This window comes from Melanotaenia boesemani, chromosome 6 (assembly GCF_017639745.1).
Source record: "Melanotaenia boesemani isolate fMelBoe1 chromosome 6, fMelBoe1.pri, whole genome shotgun sequence".
NCBI classification, from domain to species: domain Eukaryota; kingdom Metazoa; phylum Chordata; class Actinopteri; order Atheriniformes; family Melanotaeniidae; genus Melanotaenia; species Melanotaenia boesemani.
In genome coordinates this window covers 17,522,219-17,543,287 of record NC_055687.1, presented here as the reverse complement: position 1 = coordinate 17,543,287, position 21,069 = coordinate 17,522,219, and the positions used below count along the sequence as shown (strand labels likewise).

Genomic DNA, 21,069 nt, shown 5'->3' with positions numbered 1-21,069 from the left:
TTGGTCATTACAGAAACAATCGGGTCAAAGCCGTTACTTCACTATATTGTTACGGTAGTGACTGTTTTGGTAGTGAGAATTTCAGCTAATTTTTAACAAAACTCAGCAATGCTAGGCTAAAAACGGCTAGCAATCACAGATTTAAAAAGATGCTCATGAACAAAAACTGTAACATTTATTAATAAATACAAAAAAAGTTATTTGGTAGCAGAAATGACATGTTCTGTAGTGACAGTCTTAAACGCTTCAATTTTCAGACTTTGAAACACAACTACTTAAAAATGGTGTTACTGGTGTGTTCACCATGTAGCCATCAAAGAGAGGAAGTATGTCTATATTGTTGGTGAAAATTTGACGTGTGCAGAAGAACAAAAGCTCCCCTTATATCTCATATTGTTTCGATAGTGGCGTGAAAACATGGGACAATATTTTTTATATATAATTCTTGAATGCACTGAATAAACAAAAAATCAATTTGAATATATCAAGTTCCACTTAAAACAAGAAGATGCATAAAAAAATGCATTTTTGACAAAAACAAAAAAATAATTTAAATTAAATTTTCATAGTTGGAAATTAAGGTGTTAGAGGTTGGGACAGCCACTTCCCAATACGAAGTCACATAAAGAGAAGGATATTTTATGTATTTAATGGAATGCTATCTGAATTTGAATTAAATAAATCATAACATGACATTATTAAACATCAATGGTCTGAATACATAATAGTTTTTTAATATGTATTATTTATATGCAATTTTAACTAATTCGGTAGAATGGCTCATATATATATATATATATATATATATATATATATATATATATATATATATATGGGTCATTGTATTCTGAAAAACAACTGACCGGAAGTAGACATCTCGAGAGCTAGATACCGCTTCCGGTGTCGCCACCTTCTTTGTCTTCGGCCCAACATTTCGACACCAGGGGTTGTTTATATTTCTTTTTGGTTTTGAGGATATATTTACACATATATCCTAAAATTCCTAACCTTTAATGACAGTCGACTCTGATCTATTTATGCCTAAAAGTAAAACGCCAAAAATGGATGACCTGGACTACAGTAAGTGATTTTACCAAGTCGCTCTCTACATTTACTGTCTTCGCTAAAAGTGGCTAGTACTGTAGCCTGTACCTCAGTTTAGTGGGTCGGGTTCGATTAATTGTTAGTCTTGTTAAATGTATGGTTGAAAATAACTAACCATATTCCCTTTTACTTCTGTTACCTAAAAACGGTCAATTATATTTGGTTGAAAACAGCTATAGGAATGTTTTAGCTTAGCAAAGTAAATATTGATTTAGTCGGTGATGCTAACTTTACAGCTAATGTTGGCGGACATTTAACAGCCCACCTTGCCATTCTGGTTCACAAGACTTTGTAAATATATATATTCATATTAATGTATCCAAAAAATCACCCACTCGGTGGCTGTAATTAATGTGCATGCTGTTGTTTTATGACTCAAGCATAATCGATCCAGATTGTGGGCGTGGTTGGTGGTAGTGTAGCGCAGCTGTTTGCTTTGTAGAATAAACTTGGGAAGCTTTGCTAAGCGATGTTAATCACAAGCTTATTGCTTCTTATAGCTTGGCCCTATAGCTGGTGTTGATGTTAAATTTAATTGTATTACATTTACAAATGTTCTTTCTTTCTTTTTTTTTCTCCATGTGTTGTATAAATGAAAATGGGATAGATAATGTCAGTTTTTAGAAAAGCAACACCAGCACATGCTTTCATTCATTCAGTAAATATAGTAAGAATGCGTTTTTGCTTTCTTTACCTGAACTGAGAGTATTATTGGTGTACCGGCTCTGCAGAATTGCTAACCTTATGACTGTCATAATTTTTAGTGTAATGTGACTGTTCTTTTGGAGGTAATAGTTATTGGGCATTGGTGACTTAAATGGGCCATCATATTTCATGAAAAGCATCACTTTCTAAAGCAGTTACAACAAGCATTTTATATAATAACTTATGGGTTGGCTTACCTGTCCATTTGGCAGTTAAGCACAACTGTTGGTGCATTAGGAAAACAAATACATATTTATATATTTTTTCAGTAATTTTGTGTTTTAATAGACATGACAGCCAGGCTCAAATATTTGCTTAAACAAAGATGAGTTAGCTGTAACACAGTTAAATAAAATCTCATTTAAAACATAACTATCTGATATTTCAGATGTAGCTGCTGTTGTAAATGAATAATCTAAACTTAAATTTGAATGAATTTTTTCCTTTTGTGACAGCATACAGTGAAAATAATCAAAATTGCATTTTGCAAAAACTAACTAAATAATTAAACTATAGCTTTTAACCTACGTGGTATCCTTGTTGCACTAGCCTGACCAAAAGCTGTATTTTAATATTGAGGCAGAATATTGAGTCTGGACTGCAGTAGATAAAAAATATCTTTAGATAACTGGGTTATATTTATTTATAATCGTATGTGTGGCATCTGAGATCTTAAGAGAAAGCCGACCATATGGCATTCTTGTTGATTAGCTACAATAATGTAAGGTTGACTAAAACACTTAAGTAATCAGACAATTTTACCAGTTTTTGAACTGGCTCAAATCCCAGTGGTTTCTGAGTCACGCTACTTTTGAATTGTTGTAGGAGTGAGTTTTTTTTAAAAGTTTAGGGCGAAAGATGACTCAAGTTCTTCGGAAGCTGTTTCTGTTTAGTGTTTCTCTAATCAAAGTTATTAAGTGACAAATCCCATAAACTAGCTGATTTTTAGATTTTATTTTAACAGTTTACGCATGCTGGTTGTGATCATTGCTAACTGGAGAAAGCATGGACAACGAAAAAGTCAGTTAACATATTTGTGAAAAATATCATTTACTTAAATTGAATACTTCTTTATATTTTAAAGGTTCACAGCCCAGCCCCTTTCCCTGTTTTATATTATTGCATGTTAGCTTAATTTTCACTGTTTCCTCCATTTATGTCATTCCTTTTCATTGTACGGTCTTGAGTTTGGATAACAATGCTTTTTTTCCCCCCACCATTAGAAACTGCCTTTGACCCAGATTGTGTGGGCACTAGTTAGATCTACATCTGCGGCAGAAATTCACTCATTCTTCTTTTCTTCCCCTGCAGTCCCAGTAGACCTGAGCCCAGAGGAGCGCTCTGAGCTGGAGGACATCCGTCGGAGGAAGGGCGTCCTGCTGCAGGAGATCCAGAGGCTCAGGGAGGAGTTAAGAGAGGCAATTTTAGAAGTAGAAGGACTGGAGACCAGCACAGAGGGCAGGTAAAAATAAATAAACAAACAAACAAACAAATAAATAAATAAGATACAGAAAAAATCATACAGCTGTTTCTCCATGAAAAAATACAACTGACCAAAAACTTTTAAGTGAATACCACAGCTACCTGCAGCTACTCTTAGTCGGTTAAGAGAGGCAATGTTTTTTTTTTTTTTTTTTAATATTATGTTCTTGTAATAGAGGATTTAGCTGATAAATACCCTTCTGATCGTCACCAAAGGTCAAGTCTGGATTTTCTGTTTAATTTATAGTACATTTTTATTATAGAACTGACATTTTCATTTGCTCATCAAATGTGGTAATATTTCTCCACTTGAAATAATACATTTTGTTATGGTGTGATATTGCAGTGCTTAATGTAATGAGGAACATTATCAACATAAGTGAAGATCATTGAAATATTTCATAGTTGGCCTGATATTTTTTCTTTATCTGTTCTCAGCAAAACTCTTCAGAAAAGTAGGCATGTGGCAATGGGAAGGAAAAAATTCAATATGGATCCAAAAAAGGTAGTGCAGTGTTGTAAATATGCTGATAATGCTGGGTTAACCAGTTATTTTGTTTTTTATTTACTTACTCTTTCTACGTTCTTCAGGGCATTGTGTTCCTGGTGGAAAACGAGTTGCTCAGACACACACCGGAGGACATTGCTCAGTTCTTGTACAAAGGAGAAGGCCTCAACAAGACTGCTATAGGAGATTACCTTGGAGAGAGGTGCAAGATGCTGAAATGTCTTGTGTTCTTTTTGTCCGTTTGGTCTCAGGCATTTGTAACTGTATTGTCTGTATTGCTGTGCTGCAGGGATGACTTCAACATCAGAGTCCTTCAAGCTTTTGTTGACCTCCATGAATTCACTGATCTCAACCTTGTCCAGGCTCTGAGGTAAACTCTATCCATGTTGTTGTTATTTCTGACTTAAACAGAGATTAAAAAATAGAAAAATCTCTTGACTTGTGTCCAGCTGTCAATGAGAAAACTTATTAAAACTGAGTCCCATGCTCACTGGCACTCACAGTTACTAGACTTTATGCAGAAGGGCAACGGTGGCATCTGAGCTCTGATAGCAGAATTTGTTCTTTCAGATTTGACCTAAACCTTGACTTTTTATGCAGGCAATTCCTGTGGAGTTTCCGTTTGCCTGGTGAAGCACAGAAGATTGACAGAATGATGGAGGCCTTTGCACAGAGATACTGCCACTGCAACTCTGGTGTCTTCCAGAGCACAGGTAAACAGAAATTACGACCATGTAAGGGTCTTGTTTCCCTACAGCTTTATGAGTAATGTGGAAACCTGATAATACAAACGGAAAGTAACTTTCCAAAAAGTGTGCCCTCACACAATCAACTCTTAGCAAAAATTACTTGACTTGCACATCCACAGAGGTGTCATATATATATATATATATATATATATATATATATATATATATATATATATATATATATATATATATATAATGTGTTTTTTTTAACACATTGCCTTTCAATGAAAGCAGTTTGTTAGATTCATTGTGTCCTTGAATTTTTTTTAGGTGAAGTACATTTTTTCAATATTTCTTTGTTTAAACTAAAGTAGCATGACAGGTTTAGCATACTTATTATGTTTATATGGCACACTCTTTGTTTGCTGAGAGGGTGGTGCCAGGAAGCAAAGTGCTATTTTTGGATTGGTCAGGCGTTTGCTTTTAAGGATACGCAAATACTGATACAGGTATCAGGTCTAAGCTATGCTTTTGTGCTTGTAAAACCTGTATGTAACAATTCACTGCATCATGGCAATGGTATTTTCACTTCTTGTTGGTTGTTTGAGTAGGAAGTTAAGAAGGACTGTCAGCAGTTTGGAGACACTGTTAGACAAGATGCAAGTTTGTTGCCTTTTTGGCATGTTGAGTCAAAGTATATTCGGGCAAGTTTGTGACATAGAAGCTGACAGTGCATGACTGTGGAAAAATGATTTCAACAGGATGTTACAGGACATTTCAATCATCAGAAATTTCACATACCAGACTATCTGCTTAGAATGTCATATGTTTGGGGGCTAACATACCAGCTAGAGCAGATGGGTCTTGAACTGCTTGCTTTGTGTTTTATTGTCCTTCTGTGTTTTTGCATTTAGTGACACAAAGAATAGGTGCTATGCTTTTCCTCAACTATTTGATTGACAGTCAGAATGATCTGAAACACAATGATCTGTATAGAGCACTGTGCAAATTGGGGTGTTATCTATTTGTATAACAACTAGTCACAACTTTAAGGTTTACCCTGGTTCTCAAATATGTTCTGTGAAAGCTTTGCATGTGCTACATGTCTGAATTTAGTCAGGATATGTGTCCTCTCTAATCCATGTTCCAGTATGGCATTGTGCAGAGTTCAGCATTTCTACGTTCTCTTATTTTTCTCTCTTGTTCAGACACGTGTTACGTGCTGTCATTTGCCATAATCATGCTGAACACGAGCCTCCATAACCCCAACGTGAGGGACAAACCTGGAGTTGATCGTTTCATCTCCATGAACAGAGGCATCAACGAGGGGGGAGACCTGCCTGAAGAACTACTCAGAGTATGACTTGCTCCACACCATTTCTCTTTGTAGAAGTGGAGAAATTTCTGTTGCGTTTATTTTTTGTTTTCGTTTTTCCCCAGAATCTGTATGAAAGCATTAAAAATGAGCCCTTCAAGATCCCAGAGGATGATGGCAATGACCTGACGCACACCTTCTTCAACCCTGACAGAGAGGGCTGGCTTCTAAAACTTGGTGAGATGATGCCAGTGGGGCTTTTGTGGTTTGCTTCACATCAGCTTTAACACTGATCTTGTTTTTTTTTTTTTTTTACTGACGAGTTTAGTTTGTGTTACAGATGTCTGACGTGTGTATTATCACTGCAATAAGAAAATCTTTTGTTTTATATTCTTGTGTGCTCTGTTCACATTAAAGGCTTTGTGCTGAGATAAACCTGTCCTCCTGTCTCTGAGGTTTGCTGCCTCTTGTCTCCATTTGAAGCTCACATCGTTGTGTCATTTAAGCATTGCCATAGCATGATGGAGAAAGAGGCTCAGATGGAGATGGCAGCCTATGACATCTAATTGTTTTCTTTTGCATGGCGGGACCTGTGATCACTGTTTCACTAATACAGAATTCTTCTCTTCCTCCTCCCTGTCTTTGTCCTCTGCCTCCCTTTAAATCGTTTGTTTCTTTTTGTCTCTGCTTCTTCCCTGTGACTCTCATCCTCTACTGCTGCTGCTTGTTTTCTCAGGAGGTATGTACTGACAGTGTTTAAAAAGTTGTAGCAAAAAATTAGCCATTTAGTTTGCTGTTAGAATCGACACTGTAGAGTAGTATGCCTCGATTATACAACCCTCCCTCCTTTTCAGCTTTGTCACTTTTCTTTTTCCTCTAGGAGGAAGGGTGAAAACTTGGAAACGCAGATGGTTCATACTCACAGATAACTGCCTTTACTACTTTGAATACACAACAGTAAGTCATGCATTGCCCCAGTGAATCTAACACAGCAAAGTGGCCATTGTGGAAATGCATTAAAATTGCATTTTACTTAAGAAGACTCTTTTTAACGAGGGAGGGGGAGTAGTTTGGCATAGAAGTCTATGGAAGGATCAATCTGCTTCTGACATGGTTTGTTAGAACAGCTTATCTTTTTTAATTGTTAGCTGCATGTTTTATTGAATATAACGTTGTGTTCATTTTGGGAATTATGGTCAATGGCAAAAGTTGATAAAGCAGGTTATGAGTAGGGTTTGGTGATATGGCCTAAAACTCATATCCTGATACAGAATATACACCCCAATGTTTTGAAATCTCTTCCAAAATATCGAATTCAACATTATCATCCATAAAAAGACACCAGTAGAATTTAAGTAAGCTCAGCTGAATTTATCTTTATTGTGATTTTTCCCTTTGAGCAAACCATTATATTGGGTCATCCCATCCTCCCCACAGCACCTCCCACCAACCCTAGAAGATCAAGTTTATTTTATTTTCCATAAATACTAAATTATTATCTTGATATATATATTAAATTCAATTATTTTATATTAAAATATTATTTTTTTATTTAGGTTATTTTAATTTTGCACCGGATCACAGCAGTGAGTAATCTAAGGTCCCCTTTCCTCTCGAACAGGTTTAAATTTTGTCCTTTTATTATAAAAACTAAACAGCCTGGTTTAATTTATCTTATTCTCATGTTGACATGTAATTATGTCATGTTTGTACATGCTGTGCTGCGTGCACACACACAGGTGAGCTACACTCCTATCAGCAGACAGAGAGCGCACGTTGGAAATTGTCGCAATAACCACCTGTAAAACAGACAAAAATATCAGATGTAAGATCAGCTCTTCTTTAATAATAAGAGCAGCTGGAGGAGGAGAAGCAGCTGGAACAGTTTCCTGCTCCATGTACTAAGAACCTAATGTCCATCAGGAAACAAGCACAGCTGAACAGTCAGTCTCCTCGTCATCGCCGTCATTTCTGTGGCAAATTACTGGTTAAAATAGACATCTTGCATTCAGTTTCCATCTCTTTACAATTGTAAACTAGCTAACTAGCTGCATACGCCATGCTTTTCTCCTGTCTCCCCAGAAACAACAATGTGCATGTGCACAGTAGAGTTTCCTGATGAGCGGAGAGTGGGCTGCTGTGAGTGAGGGAAGCTAAACTAAAAGAAAATCACATGTAGTCGCTTTAAATGTTGCCGTGTTTGTTTGTACTCGATGTCTGCGACATAGACATTTTACACATGTACATAAAGCTTTTTGGGATACATAGTATATCCAATATATCGCCCAGCCCTCGTTATGAATTAGAGATTGACCCAACTGCATGGCTTAATCAGGTCATCTGCTCAGTCATGGCTTCCAGTTTCAGAAGACCAAACGTGTAGACCTCAAAATGTTCAAAAACCCCGAGGTGATGTCAAGAAGGATGTGTCATCTATTTTATTCAGTACCACAGAAAAAATGACAGATAAAGATTATGGATGTTTGTTTTTTTTTCCAGATCTGATCTCATCTCATCTCAGAACAGTTATTCCATTTGTGGTAGTCTTTAGAAACCACAACTGGATTGTGCCATAGAAAGTTACTTTATTAGAACATTTACCTCAAAGAAATTTCAAAATAAAAATATAAAAAATAATAAAGCTTGTTTGAGGGACACAGGTAAGCCATTTTAGTTTAGTAGAAGGTGGGGGTATCGAAATAAATTGCTGCTATTAAATAGTTTTTTACATTTACTTTGATTTTCTTTTTTTTTTTTTAACTGAATAAAGTCTTCTTGCTCTACAAATTTCCATCAGGTGAAACACAACGCTTGCATAAATTCCACCCACTCCAGAGTTCATCTATTAAAACAAAAAAAGTTCAGTGGGTGCTGAAGGAGGATAAATCATTAGCCAATTGATTTTAAGATGTGTTGAATAGTTTAATATGGCCCTGTATACAAAATGTATACAGGGCCATATTGTATATGCCATTGTATATCACCAAAATTCAGTTTTTTTTTTTTCTTGTGCAGCTTCACTCATGAACCTTTGTGAAAACTGGCATTAGTTATGCGTCTTTGTTGACTGAAAGTTAAATTTAGGTGGATAAATTTTGTGTTTCACCGACAGGATAAGGAGCCACGAGGCATCATTCCCTTGGAAAACCTTAGCATCCGTGAAGTAGAGGACCCCAGAAAGCCAGTGAGTTTTCATTTCTGCTTGATGAGATGATTTGATCTTATTTGTAGATTAAAATATGAAGTGTATGTTGTTAATTTATCCAAAGCTTTTTTCCTTTTTATAAACAGAACTGCTTTGAGCTGTACATACCCAACAATCGAGGCCAGCTGATCAAAGCATGTAAAACAGAGGCTGACGGTAGAGTGGTGGAAGGAAACCACATGGTGTACCGCATCTCTGCACCCACACCGGAGGAGAAGGATGAATGGATCCACAGCATCAAGTATGTAAACTGAAAATGGAGAATGATGGCAAAAGAAAACTGGGGTAACAGATGAATGAGCATTTTTGGTTATGTTCATACAGATATTTATGTAATGCATCTCTTTTTATATATTATGGCCTTTGTGATCACAGTTTATAGCTGGAAAAACTGTGATGCAGACTTCCACATTTCCTGCCTGACTGGGTCTTACCAGTTTTGTCCTGTTGTGTTTGTGGGACTATGTATATAGAGCCTGCATTTTCACTTGCTAACTGATGCCTCAGCCACATGCATAACTTTTTAATTAAATATCTTCTTATTCCGCGAAACTCTGTGCTTCTCTGTCGTCATTTCAGATCAGCTGTCAGCGTGGATCCCTTCTACGAAATGCTCGCTGCCAGGAAGAAACGTATATCACTGAAGAAGAAAGAGGAACAGCCGTAGATTGCTTCCTTTATTTTCTCTTCCTTCATCCTTGCTCCTTATTACCTGTTTATGACTTCTGCTTACCTTCGTTCCTCTTCCTCAAATGCCTTCTCTTCCTGTTCCAAGGACTTCTTGCTATCCTGTCTGCAAGACTTTGTAAAGCCACATCCAGAGCAAAGAGCTCACTTACTGTGGCAGAGGCCTAAACTGCTGCTGATACACACAACCTGAAACACTACACCCAGAGCACAAAACCTGTTCCGTATTCTTGCCTTCACTCTCATTTAAGTAGACTGTGAAGTGTGTTAGGCCATATTTACACAAGTGCAGATGATCTTTACACACTTTTGTTGCTGTGTTGGCATTTCATCCACACTTACTTGCTTAAAGATTTTACAAACATCATTTAGATGACTGTGTCCATATCCATTTAAATTTATAAAAAAAGGAAAGTTCTTGAGGTTAAATGATTAAGGCTTTGTTTAAGCATTTCATGCATGTCCAAAAACAAACATTTAATATTTTATTGGCTGTTCAGCTGATAAAAGACTTTCTGAAAAATAAGTGTGGATTAAAGAATTCATGAAACAGCTTTCTGAGATTTATCTGCATTAGTGTGGATATGGTCTCATTCAGGGTAGCAAGCAGCTTCCACTTAGTAAAGTCCTACTTTATATATATATATATATATATATGTTGATGCCGCCTTTTTGAGAAATGGCCTTTCTTGATTGTGCATACCCAAGACAAAATGTGAATTCAAACACTAATAATTTTGTATTTAGCTCTTCTGAAAAAACAGACAGGTTTGATTTCAGACTGCTATACTCACTGCATCTTATACTACTGTTAATGGCTTTAAATTCACATCCACTCTGAAGTACTTAGACATAATGAGGAATATGTCATTAATGTATATTTACGCAAGCTTTGAAAGTGAAGTCTTGACGTAAAGAGTCTCTGTGCAGATAGACGTGTGTTTGAGCTCACCGAGTTACTACATATATACTTAAGCATGTTTCTTAACATGTCTGAGCAATAGCAAAGTAGAAGAAAGTCTGGAGGCTTGTTAACAAATCCTTTAAATATACTGAGCAGTTATCATCATGTCCTCCCAGATGTAACATTACAGCATGCCACAAGTCATGTCCTTTGTCAACACTACGAGACAAATGTCTGCATCACCAGTAATAACTTTAATCAAGTTTCATGAAATCACAAAGGCAGCTCATTACAATGTACACTTTTGTGAATAGATGTTAGCATATTTGTTGATGAAACACATAGAAATGATTTAATTTATTCTTTTGTTAAGATCAGATTTTTTTTTTTGTACGAGCTACTGTATTACTGCATGTTTGAGAAATGGAGATGATGCATCGCTGACCATGCTAGTGCACTGATTTGAGAAGTGTTAGTGTTCCCTGTTGACTTGGAAAGATCGCATTTAATAATGAAGTTGATTATTGAATTGAGTGAATGATCCTGGTAGTTACTTTTTGAACATAATGTGTGCTTAATAGACTGATTTAATTTAATTTTTTTTTCATATATATATATATATATATATATATATATATATATATATATATATATATATATATATATATATACATACACTTTTTTGTATTTTAAGGAAATTGGGCTCAGTAAAGCACAAGCAGAGATCAGTCTTCACACTCTGCTGCTCAATGTCCAGCTGTGGTTTGAGGAATCTGTTTACAAGCTGCATTATTTCTTTATAGCACAGTAACAGAAATAAAGAAAAGACCAAACAAGGAACACTAATAAACATTTGATCCATGATACAATAGTAAAAATCTCAGAATTATGAGTCAGACATTAGCTTATATTTGTGTCCAGTAATAGATTTACTTAACACACAGTTCATGAGCTATTAGGTTAATGAACTGGCATTTTAGATTGTAGGAAAATTGTCTACTGCACTTTATCAAGTTACGTATTTTGGAGAAATTGCTGTTACTCTGATCCCAGTACTCTATGCCGCCCTCTGCTGGTAATCACACTACATTATAGTGAAGGATGACTATAGAAGACTGCAGAGCAACCTCCTCTGGTCAGTTCCAGCTATAGAAGCAACAGTTACTAATTAGCATGTGCTGGTTGAATTCATACTAGTTATAGACCCTGTTACAGATCATGTTGCATCAGACTTGATGCGGTCATCGCTCTATGATCTATACATCTTGTAGGCACATCTTACCTTTTGCCTTCCTTCACAAAACTGACAAAGGCCTAACTTCAACTCTTGGTGTTATGCTTCTGTTCGTCACAGGGACTGTCCGCAGGCTGTCGGTTTCTGGGCATTTTTCCAGTGCAAAGTTGCCAAAAAAACTTCTAGATACATATTTCCAAGTAAAAATGAACACTGAAATGATCAAAATGAAAGAGGTTCACTGTTTTCAATTTATTTCAATACAGAGTCACCTCTTTTCAGAAAAATGTGTTTATTTTGTATTTATTTATTTTTGTTTATTGTAAGGTAAAGATCGATACATCATCTGTTCATGTAGCAAAAGGAAAACTACCATACATTGGTGCCAGTAAACTACTGTGTAACAATAAAAGGTACATGGAAACAAGACATTGATGTGTTTTTATTCCTACTGTCTAATGTACTTCTTTTGGAATATAGTGACATTTTAAGCAAATGTGGCAAAAAAAGGTTGAACCTTTCTAAAAAAAATTCTTACAATATTGTGCAATAATAAATATACAATCAAGGCCAGATTCACAAATTCAAAAGCCACAATACAATGGCTTTGTTACACAAAATGCTAGTCAGAACCTGAGGCAAGAGTCCATGTTATATTCATGTAATAAACCAGCAGAGGCTGCAAGCTAAATTCTGTCTGACAGGATTTTCAGTATTCCTAAAAATATTCTTAAACATCTATATAATATACAGATTAATAAAATTACAAAAGCGCAACACAGATATAATGTAACCCTACAGTTTCTTTGGTAAATTAGCCGTATGTTTCATGGAAACCTTTATAAAGAGAATCCTGAGTAGAAAACGTTAAATTTCATTCAAACTAACAATCTACTGTTACTTCACCACAGCTGAACCCGTGTAAGGCCTGCAGACATCAGCACAGACCCAGCAATATAACGTCTTATTAACAATATGACAATATGTCACACTCAGCACCTGTCTGTTTAAAATAAAACACAAACTCATGGTTACAATAGGTAATGGTCAGTGACTAAGGCTCAAGACCATCACTAAGACCCTATACATCATCTGTAAACACAGATGCTTCACACTATCATTTTTTCTTCTTTTAGTTATCTAGAAAAGTCAGTTTAAAAGAAGGCATACACTCTGATGTTTGGAAGTTAAAGGATTTTACTTTCATTTTGGTGCTTCTTTAGTGTCTAGATATCTTTAAGGTCTTCTTCAGTGTGAGAACCTTCAGTGACAGGGATCAAATGGGTATCTGGCGACGCCTCCGTGAAGCTCCATCTCTGTCTCAGACCAGGCGATGACATCTCCTCGGAGGTGACTGCCACAGGAGGCCAGGCTGTAGATGTCACTGGCGCTCAGGACATGTGACCACATGTGCACGTCTGACATCTCACCCACATATGACTGAGTGGCATCAAAACGGCCTCCCAGAGTATCCTGAATAGGAGATAGAAGAATGGTCGAAATCAGTGAAAAATATGATGTAAATAGTAAAGTAAAAACACAAGCAGTGCTCACTGATAAACACTGAATTATATGTGCATTGTCCAGGAAATGTCCAGAGACTGAAACCAGTTTCTCATTTCATCTTTACCTGCTCCTGGCCCAGGATGAACACCCCTCCAGGTTTGATGGCATGCCAGGGAGAAAGGTTCGTCCCAGATCCCCGTTGTACTCCATCCTGGTAGGCTTCCCAATGTCCATCCCTCGTTGTCCACGTCACACACACATGATGCCACTTCCCATCAGTCAGAGACAAGGGCAGGGTCACCGCCTGTGGAATGGATGGTTGAAACCTCTGTAAACATGTTCTAAGATGATTTTTTTTCTTCTTTTTTTCATTTCCAATACTAATAAATCAATATGTTGTGACACGGTGTATAGCTGGCGCTGAGATTTCCCAGCCGTCCCTGAAGGCATTCTCCCTCCAGCACAGCTCCGATTGCTGATGCGCTCCACCTGCGCTATGCGCTTTAAATACCAGTGTGTGACATCTCTTCCCTGCCAGATCGTCTAGGTTTAACCCTGCACGTTTCCAGCCCTGATCTCCTGCCTGCCAAACCTGTGTTCTGATCTTTGACCTGGATATCATGACTCTGCCTGCCCCTTGTCTGGTAACTCTGTTTGTCGTTTGATTCTGCTGGTACCCTGACCCTTGGACTGTCCCCAGGATTTGGATTTGGATTATGGAACCTGTCTCTCTTCCTTCTGGAAAATCTGGAGTATTTACCTGGATCTTTCCGGAGAATTTATCCAGTGTGGATATTCAGCTCTTGTTACTATCAGACCCAACTAACTGTTTTTGGTTCAGCAGTTTCCACAGCCCCAGTGGAGCCCCATTGCTGCCATCTCGGTTCCTGAAAACCTCCCCGCCGGCTTCCATCCCCTCTGCTGGTGCGTGAGCAAATTATCTTATACATTCCCATCTGATCACGCTTTATCTCACCTTGGTTATCCTACCCTCTCAAGCTAGCGGACTGTGAGACCAGACTCGGCTCCCCTGGATATACTCTCATCTTTACAATAAAAACCTTTTTATCACCCAGTCATCAGTTCTGACAATTATTGTGGTCCAGTTTGCTGAATCGTGACAATCTTGTTTATGGAAAGGATAAACATCTCATTCACATCTTTTTCTTTTGTACCAAGCTGAGAGGTCAGACCACCATTAGGTCAGTGAGAACAGGGGAAAACTAAAACACTTCAGGAGAAAACCATTTTAAAAATGTTAGTTGCAGCTGGTTATTTACAGTTTGGGACATATCTGTGTCTGAGTCTGTGGTAAGCTTTGTATAAGCTTTATGAACACAGCATATAATTAATTAATGGTGTCTGGAATTAATCTCCAGATCAATGCGTATTTGATCAGAAGCTGTATGATCTATAAATGTGTCACAGACAGAAGTAAACGTAACTGTTCTTGACATAAATGGACATTCATGCTGTCATAACAGGTGAATCACAAAGAGTACACATCAGTACACATCAGTAATACACAGTACTCTAAGAAGTTAGAGCTTTTTTTTTATTAAGTAAACCAGCTAAACTGCTTAGTTTTGAGGAGTAATGCAGCTGGGTTTTTTCTCACCTTGTCATCGATCAGCAGCTCTATGGGGTTGTTCCCCCATTCAATGAGCACCAGTTCATTGGCTTGTCCTGGTGCAGAGTAAGAAAATGGTGTTCCCAGTCCAGGGCCCACACCTGCCTTCATCCAAAGACACAAAGTCAGTGCAAAGATCTCCTGCAGCAGAGTCCTCTTCATCCTGCCGTACATGTAGTTAGTCCTCATGGGGAAGCTGATCTGGAAGGCATCGAGGCCCTTGGATTTCTTCCTGCTGGAACCTGTTCAAGAAAATATAAGATCAAAGTCTCCTTTAAAGGCCACGTTGTAGTTGTTCTGGTATAAAGATTATCAGTGTAACATATGAACATGCTTTGTTGAAGCCACGATTTTCCAAACAAATGCATGTTTAATTTCTAAGTTTTGATAGTAAATTGCAGATTTTTTTTTTAAAGCTAAACGTCTTTTGGTGCAAAATGTGATGTTAAGCTTTTATAAAGGTTCTACTTTTTATCTTGAGATTGTTTTTTCTGCATATGTTTTAAAAAGGAGCTGTATCTGTTCATGGTTTGTCTTTGGGTGTCTTCCAAGCATTTCTTTGTAACTACCCTTTTTCCTCAATAGGATCCAGCTGTGATGATTGTCAGAAGGTTGCAAAGTGTTTACCTGTGAGATGCAGCTGATTAAGCATTGTTTCCAGTTTATTTTTTGGGAAACCAGTCTGAGGTCCTGGTGCTCTGTATCCTGTGTGTGGAAGGTAACTGTGACTGTCTGCTTCATTACTGTGGTGATCACCATCACTGTCTCCATCATCATGATGGCCACTGTCATGTTCACCATCTGCATCCTGATGGTCATCACTGTGACTGTCGTCGTGATGGTCTGTGTGGTTGCCACTGTCATTGTGATCATTGTGATGCTCATCACTGTGGTCGTGTTTGTGGTCATCATTGTAATGGTTGCTTTCATGATGACCTCCTTCATCTCTGTGACTGGAGTCATCATCGTGGTGGTCTGGGCTAAGGGTAGCGGTGTGATGGTGCAGCTGCTCCTCCAGAGTGTTGATCTTCCTCTGCAGAAGTTCCTTCAGAGAGCTGGAGTACGTGGAGGATGTGTTCCTCTTCTGCTGGAAAAGGTAAAACGTTTAGATGAAGTCTTTATAACAACATTTCCTGACAATTAAGGCTGCTATGGAATAGATAAGTTCTTACAAACTGGGCAAAATCGAAATGTCAGCATGTCTGCTTTGCATATAATCTTGTATTCTCAAATGCCAGATGAGCTTTAGCTCTGTCCATTTCTTAGTCATTGTGTCTCCCTGTGTCTGCTTCTACTTCTCTTCCACTCAGGTAATCCAGGCTTTATCCTGGTGCATGCCCTGATTACAAATCTATCAAGGGAGATCACGATAATTACTGCTGATCTTAGACCACCCCTCTTCCTTCTTACACACACTCAGCAGCTCCTGGTATCTGTCTGTGACCACGATCCAGGGAAAACAGCAGCAGACTGACTGGTAAAAGCACATTTAAAACAGACTTCCGGACGTCCACCAAGCCCTGCAGTAAATATGTTGCCTAGTGCAGAGGCGTCTTTAGACTGTGACGTTTATCTCTGAGCTTGTTGCAGGCTCTCAGGGGATCACTAAGAGACGTCAGAGCAACTCTCTTGCCAATTAAGTGAATGGCTTTGTGAGATTAAGTACTTCGTTGTTCTTTTGTCTAAGTACTCAGTGGACAGACTACATTGGGACTTCAACAAACAACCTAATGTGCCCAAACAAGAAAAATAGACACATGAACACATCACAAGTATCTGTCTCCTGTAATCAAACTCTTTTTCATCCAACAGCTTCCAACAGTCTTAAATGTGCTTTAACACCCTTATTTTTTGGTAAATGCACCCTTTCTATCTCTTTAGTTTTGTCCAAAGTTGTTAAAGTTGTCCCTTCCGCTTGCTGCTCACCTGTAGGTTGTCCAGTCTCTCCTTCAGTGCCTGCAGCATCCTCTCCATCTGTTCCATGGATGACGTGCTGTCCCCTGGTGTCTCATGCTTGTCTTTCCCCTGGTTATTGCTGCTGTGCCCTCCACCAGATCGTTGAGAAGGATAGTGCGGTGAGTCCGGAATGAGGTTGCTGTTTCCATGGTGACCATGCTGGTTGCTATAGTGCCCATTGTCAGTGTATGTGTGATGACTGGTCGTGCCTGGGTGATGTGAGCGTGAAGCCGTGCCATGGCGCTCATCGTGAGGTGACACGCCTCGCCCGAAGCCCTCACACAGGGTGAGTTTGGCTGTCAGCTCTCTAATGGTTTCCCTCTGGTCCAGGATGATCTCTTTCTGTTGGACAAGGCTCTCCCTGAGATGGAGGATGGTGGCTTTAGCCTCATCATTGACCCCCCACCAGCTGCTAGGAGGGGAGTTGTGATGGCTTGGTCCACTGGGCCCTGCTGATCCGATGCTTGGACTTGCTGTAGGGAAGCAGGGAGGGTCTGCATCTGCAGGAATCGGGGTGCACACGAAACGTGGGTGGGCTCCAAAGTCATACTCAGACCCTGAAGTGGCAGATGCAGGGCTGACCAAGGAAAATACTACCAGAAACAGCTTTAGAGACAGAGAGTTCCTCATGATATCCATCCACAATTCAGCCAGAAAGACCAAAAAACTTCTCTTCACTTCAGTATATGTGATACTAATTGATGTGAAGGTTGTGATGATATCTTTGCTTCAAAGCAGGCATCAGGGAGCAAGAAAACCAACCTTTCCATCCACAAAATATCCGCTTATGAGTGAAAGATTCATCAAGTATGAAAAAATTTGGTCTAGTCTGGGTTTCTCATTGCTTCACTCCCTCTCAACAAAGAATGAAAGAAACCTGTAAAACAAAATATTGGATATTAGAAAACATCCACTGAAGCTGGACATTATATTGACTAACTATTGATACACAGACTGATGAAAAGCTTTATGTTGCAAATCCAACTCAAAGCTCTGAGACAAGCTTTAAGTTTTTTTGTCTGTTAGGCTAGTTTGTGATTATTAGATTTTCCCAAGAAATGTGTTTTAAAAAGTCTTCTTTTATCTCCTTTTAATTTCTGGTGTCAGTTTTCCTTCAGTAAGAAAAAAAAGAGAACAAATAAGATCCTCAGTTCTCAACAGAGTGTGATGAATGTCGTGACATCTCTTTCCGCCATCAGACAGTGTGTATGTCTGACCACTAACCTTGAATGTCCCAAAACAACAAAAGTCCTTCCAGACAAGGATTAGTCAGTAAGAAGTAAGACACACTGACTGGACCAGACGACTGGATTTTTTTTTTTTTATTCTGCAACATTTTCTGTGAGATACTTGAATTGTTTTAACTTCTTATAAGCCCCAAATTAGGTCAAAACACAAGATATCTTCATGCTAGTGATGCTTCAAAACCCACATGATTAATAGATATGATTTGAAGGATGATAATGACAACTGAGTAAAAATTTAGTTCTGAAGTACAGATGTATTTCTAACATTCATGGAAACTCTGATATGACTCCTTGTTATGTTTCCATGTATCTGTATCAAGAAGGGAAGTTGACCTCTCTGCATCATGTCCTTCATTATACAGGGTCGGCATTTGGAAATGGCACACACGTGATGTGGCAGCTAAACCTCACTGACCACCTGTTGCTCTCAGTGACCAGCTCCTCCGATGAGTGTGTGCTACAGTGTGCATTTGTGTTGACAGTTCATACATGATTTACTATGTTGTATCAATAATGAAACAAAGTGGAAAAACATGCAAATAGTGTGGTGCATGTCACAGAGTGGGTCCATCCTCATGCAAACTTTCACTAAATGAGACTGCATGTGCTGTATATGTTTTTCAAACTGCTGAAAGTTCAGGCAAATCATTTCAGATTTTAAATTGTGGAACATATTTGCAACAAGGTTTGTCCCAATCTCAAGGGGATGTGACCTTTGCATGACATGTTTCGGTCTCTACTTTACCCATCATGATTTACGAAGCTTAAAAGAGAGACAGATGGTCGAGGTACAGAATCGTGTCACACCCAATCTTCATCTTTTAGCCCTAAGTTTATTACCACCCACAGGTCTTTCAATTAACCTAATTACAAACAGTTGTTGTGCTATCTTAGTCAGAGATAAGTGGGCTTGGACACACTCCTCTGTGTGTGAGTGTTAATCCGCAGCATTCAGTGGGGTCGGGCTTCATCCCAGCAACATATGGTCGAGGTGGATATTTAAGCACTGATTAGTCTCAAATTAAAAACTGACAAGTGCATTAAGAGATGTGATTAAGAAATCAGTTCGAACAATCTAAAACCAAAACAGCTAATTTACGAAAAGAAAAAACAGTTGGTAGAGTTAAAACTGTCATCATGCATCAATTTGTTACAAGATCATTTTCTCTGGTGTAGAGTTGTCACACTGGATGAGATATTTGGCAGAAATGTGAGGTTAACAGAAGAGTTTTCAGCTCTTTCATTCAAGGATCCATATATGTTATACATCCAGTCAAGATATATTATGTGTATATCATAAATATGTCTTATAAGTAAACCAAGATTACGTTTATTTATCCTAAATTAATTTAAATGCCATATACTTCCTTACGTTCTTCTGAATAATCAATAATCAAACAGGGCAGCATTACATTTTTAAGCATATTTTCTAGGCACTTCTTAAAAATGCATATGAAATTTAATTTTAAAACCCGAAGCTCACTGATGGAGGAATTTTCACACAGAAGTATTTTCAGATGCTTTAAATTTTCTCAAAATGTTTCCTTTCTGGAAATATTTTAAGAAAGTCTAATTCAGTGAGACCGAACAGAAAGTTGAGAGCAGATACAAAAAGTAACAAAAGAAAATCAAAGTTAAGTTTTATTTCTGTTAAACTTGAAGCAAAATTAATTTCCACCTCTATGGTTAAAGGTAATAAGCAGGGTAACACTATAGCCGGCTCTGCTCTTGTAACCACTGTGTTTCTAACTTTGTCACACCTCTCTCTTTTCCTTCAAACACACTTTTCCAGATATAAATATGCTATTGATGAAGATTGAAGTGCTTACCTCAGAGCTTTTGTATCCACGCTGTCAGATAGATAGATTGATAGATTGTCCACCTCCTCAAACACTGAGCAGACTTAGAGAGATTTACTCCAGACAAGTGCTTAACTCCTTCTCTCCCTCCTTCATTGTCTCTACCTCTTTTTATTCTATCTTCTTATCTCCTCCCCCTTCCTTTGTTGTTGTTTTGTTCCTAGGAAGACCACACCCTGTCTTCCTCTCAGACTTTTTAGCATCTCCTCTTATTTGCCATCTCTTGTTTTCTGTTACAAATATCAGAGCACTAAATTAGTTTAATTAATCTGACAAGCTATGCAAATATGTATGTATTTATTATTTGCAGATAACAAATCCTATCAAACAGGACATACAACCTGCACACGTCATACAGCTCACCTACATCCCAGTATGGGAGTAATTGGCCTGATTAATTCCTTGTTTGACTGACAGCTAGAGGGGCAGAGCAAGGCCAGCAGGTGGCTTCTTTAGGGCCAAGAAAATCACAGACAATCAACAGTGCCAGCAAGTTGATTACAGGACAGGCACGAGTACTTACATTATAGATAATAGGTTCAGACACAGTAACATATGTCCATCAGTAGCAACACCACATCTCTAAGACTCTCTTTTTAACTGAGTTCACAAACTTAGACAAACTTGGGTTTAAAATCATTGGAAAATGAACATCCATCCTCCAACTGAATAATTACTGCATGGGTGCTTATCTTTCATCTGGTAACAAGTTATTTAAACTGGGTTAAGAACTGTCTAACAAATTATTAAAAAGTGGAAGGAAAGTGGGGAACCATCATCTGCAAGGAAGAAATGTGGTCAGAAAAACATCCTCAGTGATTGTAATCAGCGATCGCCTAAATGTTTGGTGAAATCAAATCAAAGAAAAACAACAGTAGAACTCAGGGCTATGTTTAATAGTGAAAGTAAGAGCATTTTCATATGCACAGTGTGAAGGGAACTCAAGGGATTGGGACTAACCAGCTGGGTAGCCATGAGAAGCCACTAATCAGTGAGGCTAACTGGAGAAAAGGGCTTCAATTTGCTAGAGAGCATAAA

General features: G+C 38.1%; 2 protein-coding genes across 3 annotated transcripts; one reads left to right on the top strand and one right to left on the bottom strand.

The window, feature by feature from the left end:
* Positions 1-903: 903 nt before the first annotated feature.
* Positions 904-11,216, top strand: cyth2 (cytohesin 2). The gene is made up of 12 exons (XM_041988065.1): positions 904-1,080; positions 3,121-3,271; positions 3,730-3,796; positions 3,883-4,001; positions 4,089-4,169; positions 4,400-4,512; positions 5,697-5,845; positions 5,929-6,040; positions 6,684-6,760; positions 8,916-8,987; positions 9,095-9,249; positions 9,588-11,216. The coding sequence occupies exons 1-12, from the start codon at positions 1,014-1,016 to the stop codon at positions 9,673-9,675; spliced, it is 1,251 nt and encodes a 416-aa protein (XP_041843999.1). The 5' UTR covers positions 904-1,013; the 3' UTR covers positions 9,676-11,216.
* Positions 11,217-12,167: 951 nt separating this feature from the next.
* Positions 12,168-20,088, bottom strand: LOC121641779 (neuronal pentraxin-1). Of its 2 annotated transcripts, none has more exons than XM_041988062.1 (6): positions 20,002-20,088; positions 16,896-17,802; positions 15,597-16,056; positions 14,958-15,211; positions 13,464-13,643; positions 12,168-13,306 (listed from the first exon to the last, which is right to left on the bottom strand). In XM_041988062.1, the coding sequence occupies exons 2-6, from the start codon at positions 17,562-17,564 to the stop codon at positions 13,097-13,099; spliced, it is 1,773 nt and encodes a 590-aa protein (XP_041843996.1). In that variant the 5' UTR covers positions 17,565-17,802; positions 20,002-20,088; the 3' UTR covers positions 12,168-13,096. The 2 variants fall into 2 exon arrangements, with proteins under 2 accessions (XP_041843996.1, XP_041843998.1); XM_041988064.1 differs by having other exon boundaries at positions 15,597-16,053.
* Between the last annotated feature and the right edge of the window lie 981 nt (positions 20,089-21,069).

What these genes read in the sequence shown, in the direction of transcription:
- cyth2 (XM_041988065.1), top strand. Translation starts at nt 1,014, where the DNA reads ATGACAGTCGACTCTGATCTATTTATGCCTAAAAGTAAAACGCCAAAA. An exon ending in TGCCTGAAGAACTACTCAGA is followed by an intron (nt 5,846 to 5,928) that starts GTATGACTTGCT and finishes GTTTTTCCCCAG; the next exon opens with AATCTGTATGAAAGCATTAA. An exon ending in ACTACTTTGAATACACAACA is followed by an intron (nt 6,761 to 8,915) that starts GTAAGTCATGCA and finishes TTTCACCGACAG; the next exon opens with GATAAGGAGCCACGAGGCAT.
- LOC121641779 (XM_041988062.1), bottom strand. Translation starts at nt 17,564, where the DNA reads ATGGATATCATGAGGAACTCTCTGTCTCTAAAGCTGTTTCTGGTAGTA. An exon ending in AGAGACTGGACAACCTACAG is followed by an intron (nt 16,057 to 16,895) that starts GTGAGCAGCAAG and finishes TACCTTTTCCAG; the next exon opens with CAGAAGAGGAACACATCCTC. An exon ending in TAATCAGCTGCATCTCACAG is followed by an intron (nt 15,212 to 15,596) that starts GTAAACACTTTG and finishes TTTCTTGAACAG; the next exon opens with GTTCCAGCAGGAAGAAATCC.